The sequence below is a fragment of the Bombina bombina genome, chromosome 1 (genome assembly GCF_027579735.1).
Source record: "Bombina bombina isolate aBomBom1 chromosome 1, aBomBom1.pri, whole genome shotgun sequence".
Lineage (NCBI taxonomy): Eukaryota > Metazoa > Chordata > Amphibia > Anura > Bombinatoridae > Bombina > Bombina bombina.
This window is the reverse complement of record NC_069499.1, coordinates 930,875,248-930,894,651: the sequence shown is the minus strand read 5'-3', so window position 1 is coordinate 930,894,651 and position 19,404 is coordinate 930,875,248. Positions and strand designations below refer to the sequence as shown.

The window sequence follows — 19,404 nt, the reverse complement described above, 5'->3', positions numbered from 1 at the left end:
AACTGTGGCATATGTCAATCATCAGGGTGGGACTCACAGTCCCCAAGCTATGAAAGAAGTATCTCGGATACTTGCTTGGGCGGAATCCAGCTCCTGTCTAATTTCTGTGGTTCATATCCCAGGTATAGACAATTGGGAAGCGTATTATCTCAGCCGTCAGTCTTTACATCCGGGGGAGTGGTCGCTCCATCCAGATGTGTTTTCTCAGATTGTTCAGATGTGGGGTCTTCCAGAAATAGATCTGATGGCTTCCCATCTAAACAAGAAACTACCCAGGTACCTGTCCAGGTCCAGGGATCCTCAGGCGGAAGCGGTGGATGCGTTAGCAGTTCCTTGGTGTTACCAACCTGCTTATATCTTCCCGCATCTGGTTCTTCTTCCAACAGTGATTTCCAAAATCATCATAGAACAATCGTTTGTGTTGCTGGTAGCTCCAACATGGCCTCACAGGTTTTGGTATGCGGATCTTGTTCGGATGTCCAGTTGCCAACCTTGGCCACTTCCATTAAGGCCAAACCTTCTGTCTCAAGGTCCGTTTTTCCATCAGGGATCTCCAATCATTAAATTTGAAGGTATGGAAATTGAATGCCTAGTGCTTAGTCATAGAGGTCTCTCTGAGTCTGTGATTAATACTATGTTACACGCTCGTAAATCTGTTTCTAGGAAGATTTATTATCAAGTTTGGAAGATTTATATTTCATGGTGTTCTTCTCATAAATTCTCCTGGCATCCTTTTAGAATTCCTAGAATTTTACAGTTTCTTCAGGATGGTTTGGATAAGGTTTTGTCTGCAAGTTCCTTGAAGGGAAACATCTCTGCTCTTTCTGTTTTATTTCACAGAAATATTGCTAAGCTTCCTGATATTCACTGTTTTGTACAGGCTTTGGTCCTTATCAAGCCTGTCATTAAATCAATCTCTCCTCCTTGGAGTCTTAATTTGGTTTTGAAGGCTTTACAGGCTCCTCCGTTTGAGCCTATGCATTCTTTGGACATTAAACTACTTTCTTGGAAAGTGTTGTTCCTTTAGACCATCTCTTCTGCTAGAAGAGTTTTGCGGACTTTTCTGAATTATCTGCTCTTTCTTGTGAATCTCCTTTTCTGATTTTCCATCAGGATAAGGCAGTTTTGCGGGCTTCATTTAAATTTCTACCTAAGGTTGTGAATTCTAACAACATTAAAAGAGAAATTGTTGTCCCTTCTTTGTGTCCTAATCCTAAGAATTCTTTGGAGAGATCCTTACATTATTTGGATGTGGTAAGAGCTTTGAAATATTATGTTGAAGATACTAAAGATTTCAGGAAGACTTCTAGTCTATTTGTTATCTTTTCTGGTTCTAGTCTCCACTTCGTGGGCTTTTAAGAATGAAGCTTCAGTTGATCAGATTTGCAAAGCAGCAACTTCTTTGCATACGTTTACTAAATTCTACCGTTTTTATGTATTTGCTTCTTCAGAAGCAGTTTTTGCTAGAAAAGTTTTTCAGGCAGCTGTTTCAGTTTGATTCCTCTGCTTATGTTTAGGTTTTTTCTTTTCATTATGAAAATAAACTTATATTTTGGGTTGTGGATTAATTTTTTTCAGCGGAAATGGCTGTTATTATTTAATCTCTCCCTCTCTAGTGACTCTTCTGTGGAGTTCCACATCTTGGGTATTACTATCCCATACATCACTAGCTCATGGACTCTTGCCAATTACATGAAAGAAAACATAATTTATGTAAGAACTTACCTGATAAATTCATTTCTTTCATATTGGCAAGAGTCCATGAGACCCACCGTTTTAATGGTGGTTATGATTTGTTGTATAAAGCACAATTATTTCCAAATTCCTTTGTTGATGTTTTTTACTCCTTTCTTTATCTCCCCACTACTTGGCTATGCGTTAAACTGATTTGTGGGTGTGGTGAGGGGTGTATTTATAGGCATTTTGAGGTTTGGGAAACTTTGCCCCTCCTGGTAGGATTGTATATCCCATACGTCACTAGCTCATGGACTCTTGCCAATATGAAAGAAATTAATTTATCAGGTAAGTTCTTACATAAATTATGTTTTATCATCAAATTTGCTTTGTTCTCTTGGTATTCTTTGTTGAAAGCTAAACCTAGTTAGGGTCATATGCTAATTTCTAAGCTCTTGAAGGCGACCTCTTATCTCAGTGCATTTGGATAGTTTTTCACAGCTAGATAGTGCTAGTTCATGTATACCATATAGATAACATTGTGCTTACTCCCGTGGCGTTACCTAGGAGTCAGCACTGATTGGCTAAAATGCAACTCTGTCAAAAGAACTGAAATAAGGGGGCAGTGAGTCTGCAGAGGCTTAGATACAAGGTAATCATAGAGTTAAAAGTGTATTAATATAACAGTGTTGGTTATGCAGAACTGGGCAATGGGTAATAAAGGGATTATCTATCTTTTTAAACATTAAAGATTCTGAAGTGGACTGTCCCTTTAATGAGTCAACAAATACACAAAGCAGAAAATGTTGTTTATTTATCCATGTTGTTATAACGGTAAATCAAAAAGTGGAAAATGTTTCAAATTTACATTAATCAATAATAATTTAGCAATGTCATTATCAACCAATACAAATGTAAGCTTTATTTTTGTTCTTGACAAATCCTGAATTAAAAAATGGCAGTGGAATGCAAAACATTCTTGCAAAACTGCTGCCATAAAGTGCTCCAGAAATGGGCCGGCTACTAAGCATAAGTCAATGCTTTTCAACTAAAGATACCATGGGAACAAAGAAGAATTGATTTTAGAAGTTAAAGGGACATGAAACCCAAATTTTTTCATTCATGATTCAGTTAGAGAATGCAATTTTAAACAACTTTCCAATTTACTTATATCATTTAATTTTCTTCCTTCTCTTGTTATCATTTGCTGAAAGGTTTATTTAGGCAAGCTCAGTATCAGCAGAGAACCTAAGTTCTAGCTGTTGATTGGTGGCTGCATATATATATATATATATATATATATATATATATATATATATATATATATACGGATTGTGATTGGCTCACCAATGTGTTTATTTAGAAACCATTAGTGCATTGCTGCTCCTTCAACAAATGATAATAAGAGAATGAAACAAATTAGATAATAGAAGTAATTTAGAAAGTTGTTTAAAATTGTATGCTCTATCTGAATCATGAATTATTTTTTTTCATATCCCTTTAAGTTTAAGCTGCTGCCGAGCTGCTCTTCTGCTTCCCCCACAGTTATTAGTGGGCGAACAGATTTTAATTAAACTAAAAATAAGAATCCCCATTAGCAAATATCTGTCAGAAAGTAAAAATAAAATTGAAGCAATGCATACAACTAGTAATCAATTTACTGTCAATATCTATATTTATTTATAGTTTACAGACATTTACAATAATGTTTGTGCTGCTTGATTTATGTATACAGAAAATAAACATAAAAAAACATAACACATTTTTTTCATTCATAATTAAAGGGACAGGAAACCCCAATTTTTTCTTTCATGATTTAGGTAGAACATACGATTTTAAACAACTTTCCAGTTTACTTCTATTATCAAATTTGCTTCATTCTCTTGGTATCATTTGTTGAAAGATCAGCAATGCACTACTGGTTTCTAACTGAACACACGGGTGAACCAATGACAATCAATATATATATGCAGCCACCAATCAGCAGCTTGAACCTAGGTTCTTTGCTGTGCCTGAGCTTTCCTAGAATAAATCATGAATGTCTAATTATGACTTTACTGTCCCTTTAAGATAGAGTGTGTAATTATTATTATTTTTTTAAAATCTGGTTTACTTTTATTTACCAAATTTACTTTATTCTCTTAGTATCTTTTGTTGAAAATCAGGTAAGTAGCACCAGGGTTATACACATGTCTGGAGCAGCAAATGGAAGCACAATTTACCAGAATGCTTTTTAACAGTTATGAATTTTGAAAACATTGCTGCCATCTAGTGCTCAAAAGCATTCTAGAAAATCTGCTGCCATATCATTCTCCAGTCTTGTGCATGCTACTATGCTACCTACATAGGGATTTTATGGAACAAATAACATAAAAAAAACTTAATGTGATAATAGAAGTACAATTTTTTTTCATCCAAATAATGAAAAATAAAATTGGGGTTTCATGTCCCTTTAATACAAGAGGACCGATGTATATCATTGTCTTACAAACCTGTGTGATGAATTGTGTCTGTGAAACCATCCACATCCCCTTGTGGAAACATTATGGTAGTTTGGGTGATATTTTACTTTTATTTATTTATAATTTTATCATTTTATTTTTTATCAGATAGGGTTTATATGAGTGTAACTGATTATTTTAATGTATTTATGTTGTGTTTTGTGCAACTTTTATTTTAGCCCTAAACCTTAACGTGAGGTCTTTAAACGCACTAATCGGACCCACGCTAAATTTCCTTGCACTTGAGCAAACGTGTTTACTTTCAACTTGTAATATGCATGCAGGGCTGTCTTTGACACAGGGCAAAAGGGGCAGCTACCCAGGGCCCAATCTTTTTTTTGTGGGGCCCAAGAGTCTTTAAAAAATAAATAAATAAAAAAATTGAAAAATTATTTTTGGTTCATGTCAGACTGCTGATGTCAGTCCTAACACACACAGTCAGTCGTAATACGGTCACAGTCAAAAGTTCTCTGCTTATATTTATTTATGAGAAACTGTGCCAGACCGTGCCCGTGTCATGTGACATGCCAAGCTAGTGCCATGTGTTGTTTTAGGTGTGCACTGTGCAGCACTGAATGCTAAGCCCTAACTCGGCATCCAGCCAATCCCACTGCATAAGAAAAGGTCCTGCTAGGGTTACCACTTTTACCAGGTAACTGCTCTGGTGGTGGAGATTGCGCATGCAGCAGAAAGCTGGAGCGGCAGGCATGTGAAGATTTGGGCATCTGTGCAGCTGTAGACACTGCTCTCTTCAGTCTTGAGGCTGTGTGACTCGTCACACACTGTATCCCTGCAGCCTTGGTCAGACAGCATCCAGTTTGCTTGTCCCCTTAGTCCTGCTCTTTCTGCTGTGGCCCTCAGATCAGCTAACTGAAGATTGTTAGGGGAACAGTGCTTTGTAGAAAGGTGTTAGTGGGAAGAATAAGTGAGTACACACATGCACCTCCCCCATGCAGCATCGTCTAGTGCAGGGTGAGAGGGAAGTGACATGTGCTTCTGTGGCTGATGTATAGTATCATGCTGATACTTCACACATTAAGGTAAGGTTTATTTTTATAGATTTTTTTCTCTCTGTCTCAGATTTTCCAGCTTCCCATAGTAGTTCTGCTGTTCCAGTCAGTAAACGTATATTTGTCTGCACCTCCATACTTCCTCCTCAGTCTTTACCTTGCTTTTCTCCTGTTGGCTGCCCTAAATCTCTTTAACCAGCCCTAAATCTATATAACCAGCTAACCTCACACCAGAATCACATTGAAAAGCATCAGCTTGATTGATTAGATGATCCGTAGCTGATCTTGTTCTCCCCAAATGTCAGGATTCCCCCCTTACAGGTAAGACACACCTCAGTATAATGCACAGTGCACACATACTTTGTATTTTTAATATTGGATTATATAGAGTGTGTACTTACATATGTGTGTGCTCTGTAGTGTGTGTTTGTGTGTACATGTGTATGCTCTGGAGAGTGTGTGTTTATGTGTACATGTGTATGCTATGGAAAGTGTGTGTTTGTGCGTACATGTGTATGCTCTGGAGAGTGTGTGTTTGTGTGTACATGTATATGTGTATTATCTGGAGCGTGTGTGTTTGTGTGTACATGTGTATGCTCTGGAGAGTGTGTGTTTGTGTGTACATGTATATGTGTATGCTCTGGAGAGTTTGTGTTTGTGTGTACTTGTGTATGTGTATGCTCTGGAGAGTGTATTTGTGTGTACATGTGTATGCTCTGGAGAGTGTGTGTTTGTGTGTACATGTACATTTATATGTGTATGATCTGGAGAGTGTGTGTTTGTGTGTATGTGTATGCTCTGGAGAGTGTGTGTTTGTGTGTACATGTATATGTGTATGCTCTGGAGAGTGTGTGTTTGTGTGTACATGCATATGTGTATGCTCTGGAGAGTGTGTGTTTGTGTGTACATGCATATGTGTATGCTCTGGAGAGTGTGTTTGTGTGTACATGTATATGTGTATACTCTGGAGAGTGTGTGTGTATATGGGTTAGGGGAGTTTGTTATGTTAGGCATTCCCTTGGTATTCATGAACGTGGTAATTTTGCTGTACAGTGGCTATCTAAACAATAAATATCTAGTGAATATCCCAAAACTGGTGAGATGCTTTTAGGGGGGCTCAAAATAAATTCTTGCACCGGGGCCCTGTAGACATTAGGTCCACCACTGATTTTTACTATGCGATGCCGTGCATTGCAATATATATTTATGTACTTAAAAAAAATACATATTAATAAATTAAAAACCAAAATTTAATTAATTCATTAATTAATTAGTAAATATTTTAAATTAATCCACAGTGGAGGAATTTATATATTTAGTTACTTATTAGTACTGTTAGGTCCAGTTTTACATAGTGCAATTTATTTCATATTTTTAAAAAAATGATTAGCCCAATAGTGGATGATCCACTGCTGGACTAATCATTTAAAAAAAATTGATTTAGTTGTTTTTTGGGATGTTGGGGTGGAGAGCGAAATTCCATGGGCTGGGGGGGGGGGGGCAAGAAAATGTTTGCCCAGGGCGTGACATTGCTATATAATGTGCACAATCAATTTAACGTGCCACTTGTATTACAAACATTAGTGACATTACTAGTGCACAAATTTTCCACTCACCTTCTTGGCCTGGGTAGTGAGAGATAGTGAGTGAATGTTGTGTCACCCACTCTGGCACAAATTTGCTGCATGACATATTTTATATATATATATATTTATTTATCTGTGTATCTTTCTAAAGTTATAATTGCGCTTTACCAAGTCTATTATCTGTCTATCCTACATGCATACCTCTACATTAAAATGTATAGGTGGCTATAATCATCATTATTCAGCACAACATGCCAGTGTATAGCTACTTGGCATAATTATAGGGATGCAGTGTGTTCATTTTCAGTGTATAAATGATCTGCACCATTATACAACACAGAGTGATCACCATCAGTGTATAGGCACCCATCATGATTATTTAGTGCAGTGTGTTCTGTCTTTTAGTGTATGAACCCTCAACATCATTATACAGTATATACAGGTACTCTGAATTAATTATACAGTGCAGCATGTTTATTAGTGTATAGATGCCTTGTGTTATCATACAGTGCAGAGTGTTGTGTTTATTAGTGTATATATATTCATTATCATCACTATACAGTGACACTTGACGATAACTGTTCGTTGTACTGGTCCTCTGCCCAAAACTTAACGTTACTGTCTAGAGCTTAAAACATTCAGGGGAAATATATCAAGATGCATTTTCAGCTCCTGAGAACTTGCAGTTCCGGCTTGCAAGAGTAAGTCTGCAATCACAAATTTAAGAAGCTGTCTTTGTTTCTTATCCTAGTTGGTAAAGATAAACCATCTCAAACTTGCTTATTCGGGAGGATTGCTCTTACGTGATTGGTTGCCCAAAAACAGGGGGAAGGATTGAACAACAGGGCTCTTTGTTTATTGCAGGTGGACAGGTTCTCTGCTTGAGAACTTGTCGCCTGCAGCTTGATACATTTTCCTGTTAGACATAATAGTATCAGTCTAAGTATAATAGTGAAAAAAAAGAAGTCATCGTGCCTCCAGGTTCATATCTTTTATATATTGTCTCTACTGTTTGATTAAGTATGCAGAGTCACCACTGATTAAATGTTGTGCAGAGCCACAACTTTGGTATTTTATGTCTTGCAAGGATTATAGCTAATATGCAGGTAGATTACGAGTTGTGAGTTCATCTTTTAACGCTGAAAAAATGGTAATTTCAGCGTTAAAACAGCAACGCAGCCATTACAAGTCTTGTCGGTATAGCTGTACCGCAAGCCTTCTAGCCTGTAATGCAACGTCAGTCCCGCACTCGTAAAATTTAAGTTTTTTCATGGGACTTCCATAGCGCAGCCATTACAAGTTTTTTGTTGAGGCTAAAAAACTTGCGTTACACCCTATAACGTCAAGATCCGTAACGCCATCTGAAACCAGTAGTTATGAGTTTTATGCAACAAAACTGTTACATAAAACTGATAACTAAAGTGTTACAAAGTACACTAACACCCATAAACTACCTTTTAACCCCTAAACCGAGGCCCTCCCTCATCGCAAACACTATATTAAAGCTATTAACCCCTAATTTGCTGCTTCCGACATCGCCACCACTAATAACATTTATTAACCCATATTCTGCCACTCCCCGACATCGTCACCACTATAAAAAAAAATTAACCCCTAAACCGCCGTCCTCCTGCATCACAAATACTATTTAAATATTATTAACCCCTTATCTGCCGTCCGCCTACATCGCCCCCACTATACTAAAGTTATTAAGCCCTACACCACCGCCACAAGAAATAAACCCCTAAACCGCAAGCCCCCCCACAACAAAATATACTAAATTAAACTATTAACCCCTAAACCGAAAGCCCCCCACATCGCAATAAACTAATTTAAACTAGTAAATCCTAAACCTAACACCCCCTAACTTTAGATTAAAATTACAACTTCCCTATCTTAAATTAAATTAAAACTTACCCCCCCAACAGTAAAACCCACCACCCAACCAACCCCCCAAAATAAAAAAAACTAACTTTAACAAATACCTAAGCTACCCATTGCCCTGAAAAGGGCATTTGTATGGGCATTGCCCTTAAAAGAGCATTTAGCTCTTTTACGAAAAGCCCAAACCCTAAACTAAAATAAAACCCACCCAAAAAAAAGTTAAAAAAATTCTAACACTGACCCCCGAAGATCCACTTACAGTTGCTGAAGTCCCGCTTGAAGGATCTTCATCCCGGCGGCTCCATCTTCATCCGGGCGGCTCCATCTTCATCCAGGTGGCATCTTCTATCTTCATCCTGGCGGCGTCTTCTATGTTCACCCCGGCAGGTCCATCCTGAAGACATCTGGCGCAGGAGCATCTTCTTCATAAGTTCACCGCCGTATACTGAATCTTCAATGCAAGGTACGCGATTCAAAATGGCGTCCCTTGCATTCCTATTGGCTGATTTGATTTTGGAAATTCAAATCAGCCAATAGGATGAGAGCTACTGAAATCCTATTGGCTGTTGAAATCAGCCAATAGGATGAGAGCTACTGAAATTCTATTGACTGATTTGAATAGCCAATAGAATTTCAGTAGTTCTCATCCTATTGACTGATTTGAACAACTAATAGGATTTCAGTAGCTCTCATCCTATTAACTGATTTGAATTTCCAAAATCAAATCAGCCAATAGGAATGCAAGGGACGCCATTTTGAATTGTGCACCTTGCATTGAAGATTCAGTATACGGCGGCGACTGTATGAAGAGGATGCTCCCCACGGGATGTCTTCCGGATGGACCCGCTCCGCGCCGCCGGGATGAAGATAGAAGATGCCGCGGGGATGAAGATTCTTCAAGCGGTACTTCAGCAACTGTAAGTGGATCTTCGGGGGTTAGTGTTAGGATTTTTTCAACTTTTTGTGGGTGGTTTTTTTTTTTAGTTTATGGTTTGGGCTTTTCGTAAAAGAGCTAAATGCCCTTTTAAGGGCAATGCCCATACAAATGTCCTTTTCAGGGCAATGTGTAGCTTAGGTTATTTTAGATAGTTTTTTTTATTTTGTGGGTTGGGGGGGTTGTAATGTTAGTGGGTCTTTGTATTTTTTTCAGGTAAAATAGCTGTTTAACTTAGGGCAATGCCCTACAAAAGGCTCTTTTAAGGGCTATTGGTAGTTTATTATAGATTAGTTTTTTATTTTGGGGTGTTTTTTTTTTTTTTAAATGGGTATTAGAATAGGAATAATTTTTATTATTTTTGATAATTCGTTTGTTATATTGTGTAATGTTTTGGTTTTTTTTCGTTTTAGGGTGTGTTTTTTTAGAATAGCCATTTTTTATTTTTAATGGGCAGCAAAAGAGCTGAATGCCCCTTTAAGGGCAATGCCCATACAAATGCCATTTTCAGGGCAATGGGTAGATTAGGTTTTACTTTAATTTTATTTTGTGGGTTTGGGGGGTGGGGGTTTGTATACTGTTATGGGGGTGTTTGTTTTTCTTTTGTAGAAAAAGAGCTGATGGGGCCCATTTATCAAGCTCCGTACAGAGCTTGTGGGCCCGTGTTTTAAAGACCGGTTCTCCATATCCCTGTCTGCCTGCTCTGAGCAGGCGGACAGTAATCGCCGGAAATCAACCCAATTGAGTACGATCGGGTTGATTGACAGCTCCCTGCTGGTGGCCCATTGGCCGCGAGTCTGCAGGGGGCGGCGTTGCACCAGCAGCTCTTGTGAGCTGCTGGTGCAATGTTAAATGCGGAGAGCGTATTGCTCTCCGCATTCAGCGAGGTCTTGCAGACCTGATCCGCACTATCGGATCAGGTCCGCAAGACCTTTAATAAATAGGCCCCAATATCTTTAGGGCAATGCCCTACAAAAGGCCCTTTTAACGGCCCACAAAAGGCCCTTAGGTTAGGTTTTTTCTGACCCGCTTTCCCCATTAATGTCTATGAGGAAAGCGTGCACGAGCACGTCAAAACAACGCTTGTATTTTGTGCGGTATAGAGCTCAACGCAACCATATCGCATGCACAAGCCGGCTGTTTCAAAACTGGCTGTGCTATAGAGGGTTAAATAACGCAACTTTTGTTGCGTTCGTTAAATTCCCTATAGTGCGCATAACTCGTAATCTACCTGATGTTTATAATAAATCAGGTTTACAGTCAAGAATTTGATGTTATAACGGAAATCTATTTTCTCTATAATTATAGATAAAATAGTTACCTATAGCTGCGTAACACATCACTAGAATATTTGGTCAAGAAGCAGTAATGGCAGGATGTATAATTTAATCTGGGGGAGGGGGCAGAAAAATGTGTCTGCTGTGTAGTTAAAAATCCTAGCACGGACCCTAGATTCATACTGACTATACAGTGTGCCATATGGACAGCAAATGAATATATTTTTAGTAATGGTATTAAAAGGACTTAATATGTTAAGGCTTAAAATTTAAAAAATTATGAACAATTACTGCACAATAAGGGGTTTCACAATGACTAAACATATGCAAAGTGGGAATGGGGTAGTGGCAAGTAGCTTAGGAGTTGGAATTTTGAGCAATGACATTACATACATACATTTAAAATGTAATTTTTATTAGTATTCTAATTGAAGAAAATTAACATTTGATAGACTGGTACAACAGCACATACACAACAAGCTCATATAGATAACACTGACTCATATAGATAACACTGACTCATATTTGTTGCTGACAGAAATATTAAATAAGATCACTAACATTACATTGTGTGGAGTATGAGAGAAGGAGAACAAATGATAGGTGAGATAAAGCAATGCTTAGTGTGTTCTATGTCACAGGAGCTGAGCTCTGGCAAGTCTTCAAGGATGTCAAATGTACAGAGTGAGCCAGATGGACATACAGGTAATTATACAGCAGCAGACTGTGCTCTCTGTACTAAAATTCATATAACAGTTACTGCTGCATTGCCTTTGTGTTATGTCATTAAAGAATGTTTCAAGAGACCATTAGTACATAGGGGTGTCTCTTTAATCACCCTTCTGTGTCTTTGTAAACTCATTATTCTGTCTATGCACACTCAGCCTTCTGTGTCTTTGTAAACTCATTATTCTGTCTCTACAGACTCTGCCTTCTGTGTCATTGTAAACTCATCATTCTGTCTCTGCACACTCAGCCTTCTGTGTCTTTGTAAACTCATTATTCTGTCTATGCACACTCAGCCTTCTGTGTCTTTGTAAACTCATTATTCTGTCTCTACAGCCTCTGCCTTCTGTGTCATTGTAAACTCATCATTCTGTCTCTGCACACTCAGCCTTCTGTGTCTTTGTAAACTCATTATTCTGTCTATGCACACTCAGCCTTCTGTGTCTTTGTAAACTCATTATTCTGTCTCTACAGACTCTGCCTTCTGTGTCATTGTAAACTCATCATTCTGTCTCTGCACACTCAGCCTTCTGTGTCTTTGTAAACTCATTATTCTGTCTATGCACACTCAGCCTACTGTGTCTTTGTAAACTCATTATTCTGTCTCTACAGCCTCTGCCTTCTGTGTCATTGTAAACTCATCATTCTGTCTCTGCACACTCAGCCTTCTGTGTCTTTGTAAACTCATTATTCTGTCTATGCACACTCAGCCTTCTGTGTCTTTGTAAACTCATTATTCTGTCTCTACAGCCTCTGCCTTCTGTGTCATTGTAAACTCATCATTCTGTCTCTGCACACTCAGCCTTCTGTGTCTTTGTAAACTCATTATTCTGTCTATGCACACTCAGCCTTCTGTGTCTTTGTAAACTCATTATTCTGTCTCTACAGCCTCTGCCTTCTGTGTCATTGTAAACTCATCATTCTGTCTCTGCACACTCAGCCTTCTGTGTCTTTGTAAACTCATTATTCTGTCTATGCACACTCAGCCTTCTGTCTTTGTAAACTCATTATTCTGTCTCTGCATGCTCAGCCTTCTGTGTCTTTGTAAACTCATTATTCTGTCTATGCACACTCAGCCTTCTGTCTTTGTAAACTCATTATTCTGTCTCTGCATGATCAGCCTTCTGTGTCATTGTAAACTCATCATTCTGTCTCTGCACGCTCAGCCTTCTGTGTCTTTGTAAACTCATTATTCTGTCTATGCACACTCAGCCTTCTGTCTTTGTAAACTCATTATTCTGTCTCTGCACACTCAGCCTTCTGTGTCTTTGCAAACACATCATTCTGTCTCTGCACACTCAGCCTTCCATGTCTTTGTAAACTCATTATTCTGTCTCTGCACACTCAACCTTCTGTCTTTGTAAACTCATCATTCTGTCTCTCCACACTCAGCCTTCGGTGTCTTTGTAAACTCATTATTCTGTCTCTGCACACTCAGCCTTCTGTGTCTTTGTAAACTCATTATTCTGTCTCTGCATGCTCAGCCTTCTGTGTCTTTGTAAACACATCATTCTGTCTCTGCATGCTCAGCCTTCTGTGTCTTTGTAAACTCATTATTCTGTCTATGCACACTCAGCCTTCTGTCTTTGTAAACTCATTATTCTGTCTCTGCACACTCAGCCTTCTGTGTCTTTGCAAACACATCATTCTGTCTCTACACACTCAGCCTTCCGTGTCTTTGTAAACTCATTATTCTGTCTGCACACTCAGCCTTCTGTCTTTGTAAACTCATTATTCTGTCTCTGCACACTCAGCCTTCTGTCTTTGTAAACTCATCATTCTGTCTCTCCACACTCAGCCTTCGGTGTCTTTGTAAACTCATTATTCTGTCTCTGCACACTCAACCTTCTGTGTCTTTGTAAACTCATTATTCTGTCTCTACAGCCTCTGCCTTCTGTGTCTTTGTAAACTCATTATTCTGTCTCTGCATGCTCAGCCTTCTGTGTCTTTGTAAACTCATTATTCTGTCTCTGCACACTCAGCCTTCTGTCTTTGTAAACTCATTATTCTGTCTCTGCACACTCAGCCTTCTGTCTTTGTAAACTCATTATTCTGTCTCTGCACACTCAGCCTTCTGTGTCTTTGCAAACACATCATTCTGTCTCTGCACACTCAGCCTTCCGTGTCTTTGTAAACTCATTATTCTGTCTCTGCACACTCAGCCTTCTGTCTTTGTAAACTCATTATTCTGTCTCTGCACACTCAGCCTTCTGTGTCTTTGCAAACACATCATTCTGTCTCTGCACACTCAGCCTTCCGTGTCTTTGTAAACTCATTATTCTGTCTCTGCACACTCAGCCTTCTGTCTTTGTAAACTCATTATTCTGTCTCTGCACACTAAGCCTTCTGTGTCTTTGCAAACACATCATTCTGTCTCTACACACTCAGCCTTCCGTGTCTTTGTAAACTCATTATTCTGTCTGCACACTCAGCCTTCTGTCTTTGTAAACTCATCATTCTGTCTCTGCACACTCAGCCTTCTGTGTCTTTGTAAACTCATTATTCTGTCTCTGCACACTCAGCCTTCTGTGTCTTTGTAAACTCATTATTCTGTCTCTGCACACTCAGCCTTCTGTGTCTTTGTAAACTCATTATTCTGCCTCTACAGCCTCTGCCTTCTGTGTCTTTGTAAACTCATCATTCTGTCTCTGCATGCTCAGCCTTCTGTGTCTTTGTAAACTCATTATTCTGTCTATGCACACTCAGCCTTCTGTCTTTGTAAACTCATTATTCTGTCTCTGCACACTCAGCCTTCTGTGTCTTTGCAAACACATCATTCTGTCTCTGCACACTCAGCCTTCTGTGTCTTTGTAAACTCATTATTCTGTCTCTGCACACTCAGCCTTCTGCCTTTGTAAACTCATCATTCTGTCTCTGCACACTCAGCCTTCTGTGTCTTTGTAAACTCATTATTCTGCCTCTGCACACTCAGCCTTTTGTGTCTTTGTAAACTCATTATTCTGTCTCTGCACACTCAGCCTTCCGTGTCTTTGTAAACTCATTATTCTGTCTCTGCACACTCAGCCTTCTGTGTCTTTGTAAACTCATCATTCTCTCTCTACAGCCTCTGCCTTCTGTGTCTTTGTAAACTCATCATTCTTTCTCTGCACACTCAGCCTTCTGTCTTTGTAAACTCATTATTCTGTCTCTACAGCCTCTGCGTTCTGTGTCTTTGTAAACTCATCATTCTCTCTCTGCATGCTCAGCCTTCTGTGTCTTTGTAAACTCATTATTCTGTCTATGCACACTCAGCCTTCTGTCTTTGTAAACTCATTATTCTGTCTCTGCACACTCAGCCTTCTGTGTCTTTGCAAACACATCATTCTGTCTCTGCACACTCAGCCTTCCGTGTCTTTGTAAACTCATTATTCTGTCTCTTCACACTCAGCCTTCTGTCTTTGTAAACTCATCATTCTCTCTCTGCATGCTCAGCCTTCTGTGTCTTTGTAAACTCATTATTCTGTCTATGCACACTCAGCCTTCTGTCTTTGTAAACTCATTATTCTGTCTCTGCACACTCAGCCTTCTGTGTCTTTGCAAACACATCATTCTGTCTCTGCACACTCAGCCTTCCATGTCTTTGTAAACTCATTATTCTGTCTCTGCACACTCAACCTTCTGTCTTTGTAAACTCATCATTCTGTCTCTCCACACTCAGCCTTCGGTGTCTTTGTAAACTCATTATTCTGTCTCTGCACACTCAGCCTTCTGTGTCTTTGTAAACTCATTATTCTGTCTCTGCATGCTCAGCCTTCTGTGTCTTTGTAAACACATCATTCTGTCTCTGCATGCTCAGCCTTCTGTGTCTTTGTAAACTCATTATTCTGTCTATGCACACTCAGCCTTCTGTCTTTGTAAACTCATTATTCTGTCTCTGCACACTCAGCCTTCTGTGTCTTTGCAAACACATCATTCTGTCTCTACACACTCAGCCTTCCGTGTCTTTGTAAACTCATTATTCTGTCTGCACACTCAGCCTTCTGTCTTTGTAAACTCATTATTCTGTCTCTGCACACTCAGCCTTCTGTCTTTGTAAACTCATCATTCTGTCTCTCCACACTCAGCCTTCGGTGTCTTTGTAAACTCATTATTCTGTCTCTGCACACTCAGCCTTCTGTGTCTTTGTAAACTCATTATTCTGTCTCTACAGCCTCTGCCTTCTGTGTCTTTGTAAACTCATTATTCTGTCTCTGCATGCTCAGCCTTCTGTGTCTTTGTAAACTCATTATTCTGTCTCTGCACACTCAGCCTTCTGTCTTTGTAAACTCATTATTCTGTCTCTGCACACTCAGCCTTCTGTCTTTGTAAACTCATTATTCTGTCTCTGCACACTCAGCCTTCTGTGTCTTTGCAAACACATCATTCTGTCTCTGCACACTCAGCCTTCCGTGTCTTTGTAAACTCATTATTCTGTCTCTGCACACTCAGCCTTCTGTCTTTGTAAACTCATTATTCTGTCTCTGCACACTCAGCCTTCTGTGTCTTTGCAAACACATCATTCTGTCTCTGCACACTCAGCCTTCCGTGTCTTTGTAAACTCATTATTCTGTCTCTGCACACTCAGCCTTCTGTCTTTGTAAACTCATTATTCTGTCTCTGCACACTAAGCCTTCTGTGTCTTTGCAAACACATCATTCTGTCTCTACACACTCAGCCTTCCGTGTCTTTGTAAACTCATTATTCTGTCTGCACACTCAGCCTTCTGTCTTTGTAAACTCATCATTCTGTCTCTGCAAACTCAGCCTTCTGTGTCTTTGTAAACTCATTATTCTGTCTCTGCACACTCAGCCTTCTGTGTCTTTGTAAACTCATTATTCTGTCTCTGCACACTCAGCCTTCTGTGTCTTTGTAAACTCATTATTCTGCCTCTACAGCCTCTGCCTTCTGTGTCTTTGTAAACTCATCATTCTGTCTCTGCATGCTCAGCCTTCTGTGTCTTTGTAAACTCATTATTCTGTCTATGCACACTCAGCCTTCTGTCTTTGTAAACTCATTATTCTGTCTCTGCACACTCAGCCTTCTGTGTCTTTGCAAACACATCATTCTGTCTCTGCACACTCAGCCTTCTGTGTCTTTGTAAACTCATTATTCTGTCTCTGCACACTCAGCCTTCTGCCTTTGTAAACTCATCATTCTGTCTCTGCACACTCAGCCTTCTGTGTCTTTGTAAACTCATTATTCTGCCTCTGCACACTCAGCCTTTTGTGTCTTTGTAAACTCATTATTCTGTCTCTGCACACTCAGCCTTCCGTGTCTTTGTAAACTCATTATTCTGTCTCTGCACACTCAGCCTTCTGTGTCTTTGTAAACTCATCATTCTCTCTCTACAGCCTCTGCCTTCTGTGTCTTTGTAAACTCATCATTCTTTCTCTGCACACTCAGCCTTCTGTCTTTGTAAACTCATTATTCTGTCTCTACAGCCTCTGCGTTCTGTGTCTTTGTAAACTCATCATTCTCTCTCTGCATGCTCAGCCTTCTGTGTCTTTGTAAACTCATTATTCTGTCTATGCACACTCAGCCTTCTGTCTTTGTAAACTCATTATTCTGTCTCTGCACACTCAGCCTTCTGTGTCTTTGCAAACACATCATTCTGTCTCTGCACACTCAGCCTTCCGTGTCTTTGTAAACTCATTATTCTGTCTCTTCACACTCAGCCTTCTGTCTTTGTAAACTCATCATTCTGTCTCTCCACACTCAGCCTTCGGTGTCTTTGTAAACTCATTATTCTGTCTCTGCACACTCAGCCTTCTGTGTCTTTGTAAGCTCATTATTCTGTCTCTGCATGCTCAGCCTTCTGTGTCTTTGTAAACTCATCATTCTGTCTCTGCATGCTCAGCCTTCTGTGTCTTTGTAAACTCATTATTCTGTCTATGCACACTCAGCCTTCTGTCTTTGTAAACTCATTATTCTGTCACTGCACACTCAGCCTTCTGTGTCTTTGCAAACACATCATTCTGTCTCTACACACTCAGCCTTCCGTGTCTTTGTAAACTCATTATTCTGTCTGCACACTCAGCCTTCTGTCTTTGTAAACTCATCATTCTGTCTCTGCACACTCAGCCTTCCGTGTCTTTGTAAACTCATTATTCTGTCTCTGCACACTCAGCCTTCTGTCTTTGTAAACTCATCATTCTGTCTCTCCACACCCAGCCTTCGGTGTCTTTGTAAACTCATTATTCTGTCTCTGCACACTCAGCCTTCTGTGTCTTTGTAAACTCATTATTCTGTCTCTGCATGCTCAGCCTTCTGTGTCTTTGTAAACTCATCATTCTGTCTCTGCATGCTCAGCCTTCTGTGTCTTTGTAAACTCATTATTCTGTCTATGCACACTCAGCCTTCTGTCTTTGTAAACTCATTATTCTGTCTCTGCACACTCAGCCTTCTGTGTCTTTGCAAACACATCATTCTGTCTCTACACACTCAGCCTTCCGTGTCTTTGTAAACTCATTATTCTGTCTGCACACTCAGCCTTCTGTCTTTGTAAACTCATCATTCTGTCTCTGCACACTCAGCCTTCTGTGTCTTTGTAAACTCATTATTCTGTCTCTGCACACTCAGCCTTCTGTGTCTTTGTAAACTCATTATTCTGTCTCTGCACACTCAGCCTTCTGTGTCTTTGCAAACACATCATTCTGTCTCTACACACTCAGCCTTCCGTGTCTTTGTAAACTCATTATTCTGTCTGCACACTCAGCCTTCTGTCTTTGTAAACTCATCATTCTGTCTCTGCACACTCAGCCTTCTGTGTCTTTGTAAACTCATTATTCTGTCTCTGCACACTCAGCCTTCTGTGTCTTTGTAAACTCATTATTCTGTCTCTGCACACTCAGCCTTCTGTGTCTTTGTAAACTCATTATTCTGTCTCTACAGCCTCTGCCTTCTGTGTCTTTGTAAACTCATCATTCTGTCTCTGCATGCTCAGCCTTCTGTGTCTTTGTAAACTCATTATTCTGTCTATGCACACGCAGCCTTCTGTCTTTGTAAACTCATTATTCTGTCTCTGCACACTCAGCCTTCTGTGTCTTTGCAAACACATCATTCTGTCTCTGCACACTCAGCCTTCCGTGTCTTTGTAAACTCATTATTCTGTCTATGCACACTCAGCCTTCTGTCTTTGTAAACTCATTATTCTGTCTCTGCACACTCAGCCTTCTGTGTCTTTGCAAATACATCATTCTGTCTCTACACACTCAGCCTTCCGTGTCTTTGTAAACTCATTCTGTCTGCACACTCAGCCTTCTGTCTTTGTAAACTCATCATTCTGTCTCTGCACACTCAGCCTTCTGTGTCTTTGTAAACTCATTATTCTGTCTCTGCACACTCAGCCTTCTGTGTCTTTGTAAACTCATTATTCTGTCTCTGCACACTCAGCCTTCTGTGTCTTTGTAAACTCATTATTCTGTCTCTACAGCCTCTGCCTTCTGTGTCTTTGTAAACTCATTATTCTGTCTCTGCATGCTCAGCCTTCTGTGTCTTTGTAAACTCATTATTCTGTCTATGCACACTCAGCCTTCTGTCTTTGTAAACTCATTATTCTGTCTCTGCACACTCAGCCTTCTGTGTCTTTGCAAACACATCATTCTGTCTCTGCACACTCAGCCTTCCGTGTCTTTGTAAACTCATTATTCTGTCTCTGCACACTCAGCCTTCTGTCTTTGTAAACTCATCATTCTGTCTCTGCACACTCAGCCTTCCGTGTCTTTGTAAACTCATTATTCTGCCTCTGCACACTCAGCCTTTTGTGTCTTTGTAAACTCATTATTCTGTCTCTGCACACTCAGCCTTCCGTGTCTTTGTAAACTCATTATTCTG

At 39.6% G+C, this 19,404-nt stretch overlaps 1 protein-coding gene across 3 annotated transcripts in view; it reads left to right on the top strand.

Moving 5' to 3' along the window:
• The window catches only part of MYLK2 (myosin light chain kinase 2), a 178,820-nt gene that overhangs the window by 29,376 nt on the left and 130,040 nt on the right, over positions 1 to 19,404 (top strand). For 2 of the 3 annotated variants that reach the window (XM_053699716.1, XM_053699693.1), the window contains exon 2: positions 11,508 to 11,571. The exons of the other annotated variant lie outside the window; for it this stretch is intronic. In XM_053699716.1, the coding sequence (XP_053555691.1) occupies positions 11,535 to 11,571 (37 nt within the window). In that variant the 5' untranslated portion in view covers positions 11,508 to 11,534. The remainder of the gene's footprint in view (positions 1 to 11,507; positions 11,572 to 19,404) is intronic. 3 annotated transcript variants of the gene reach the window in all.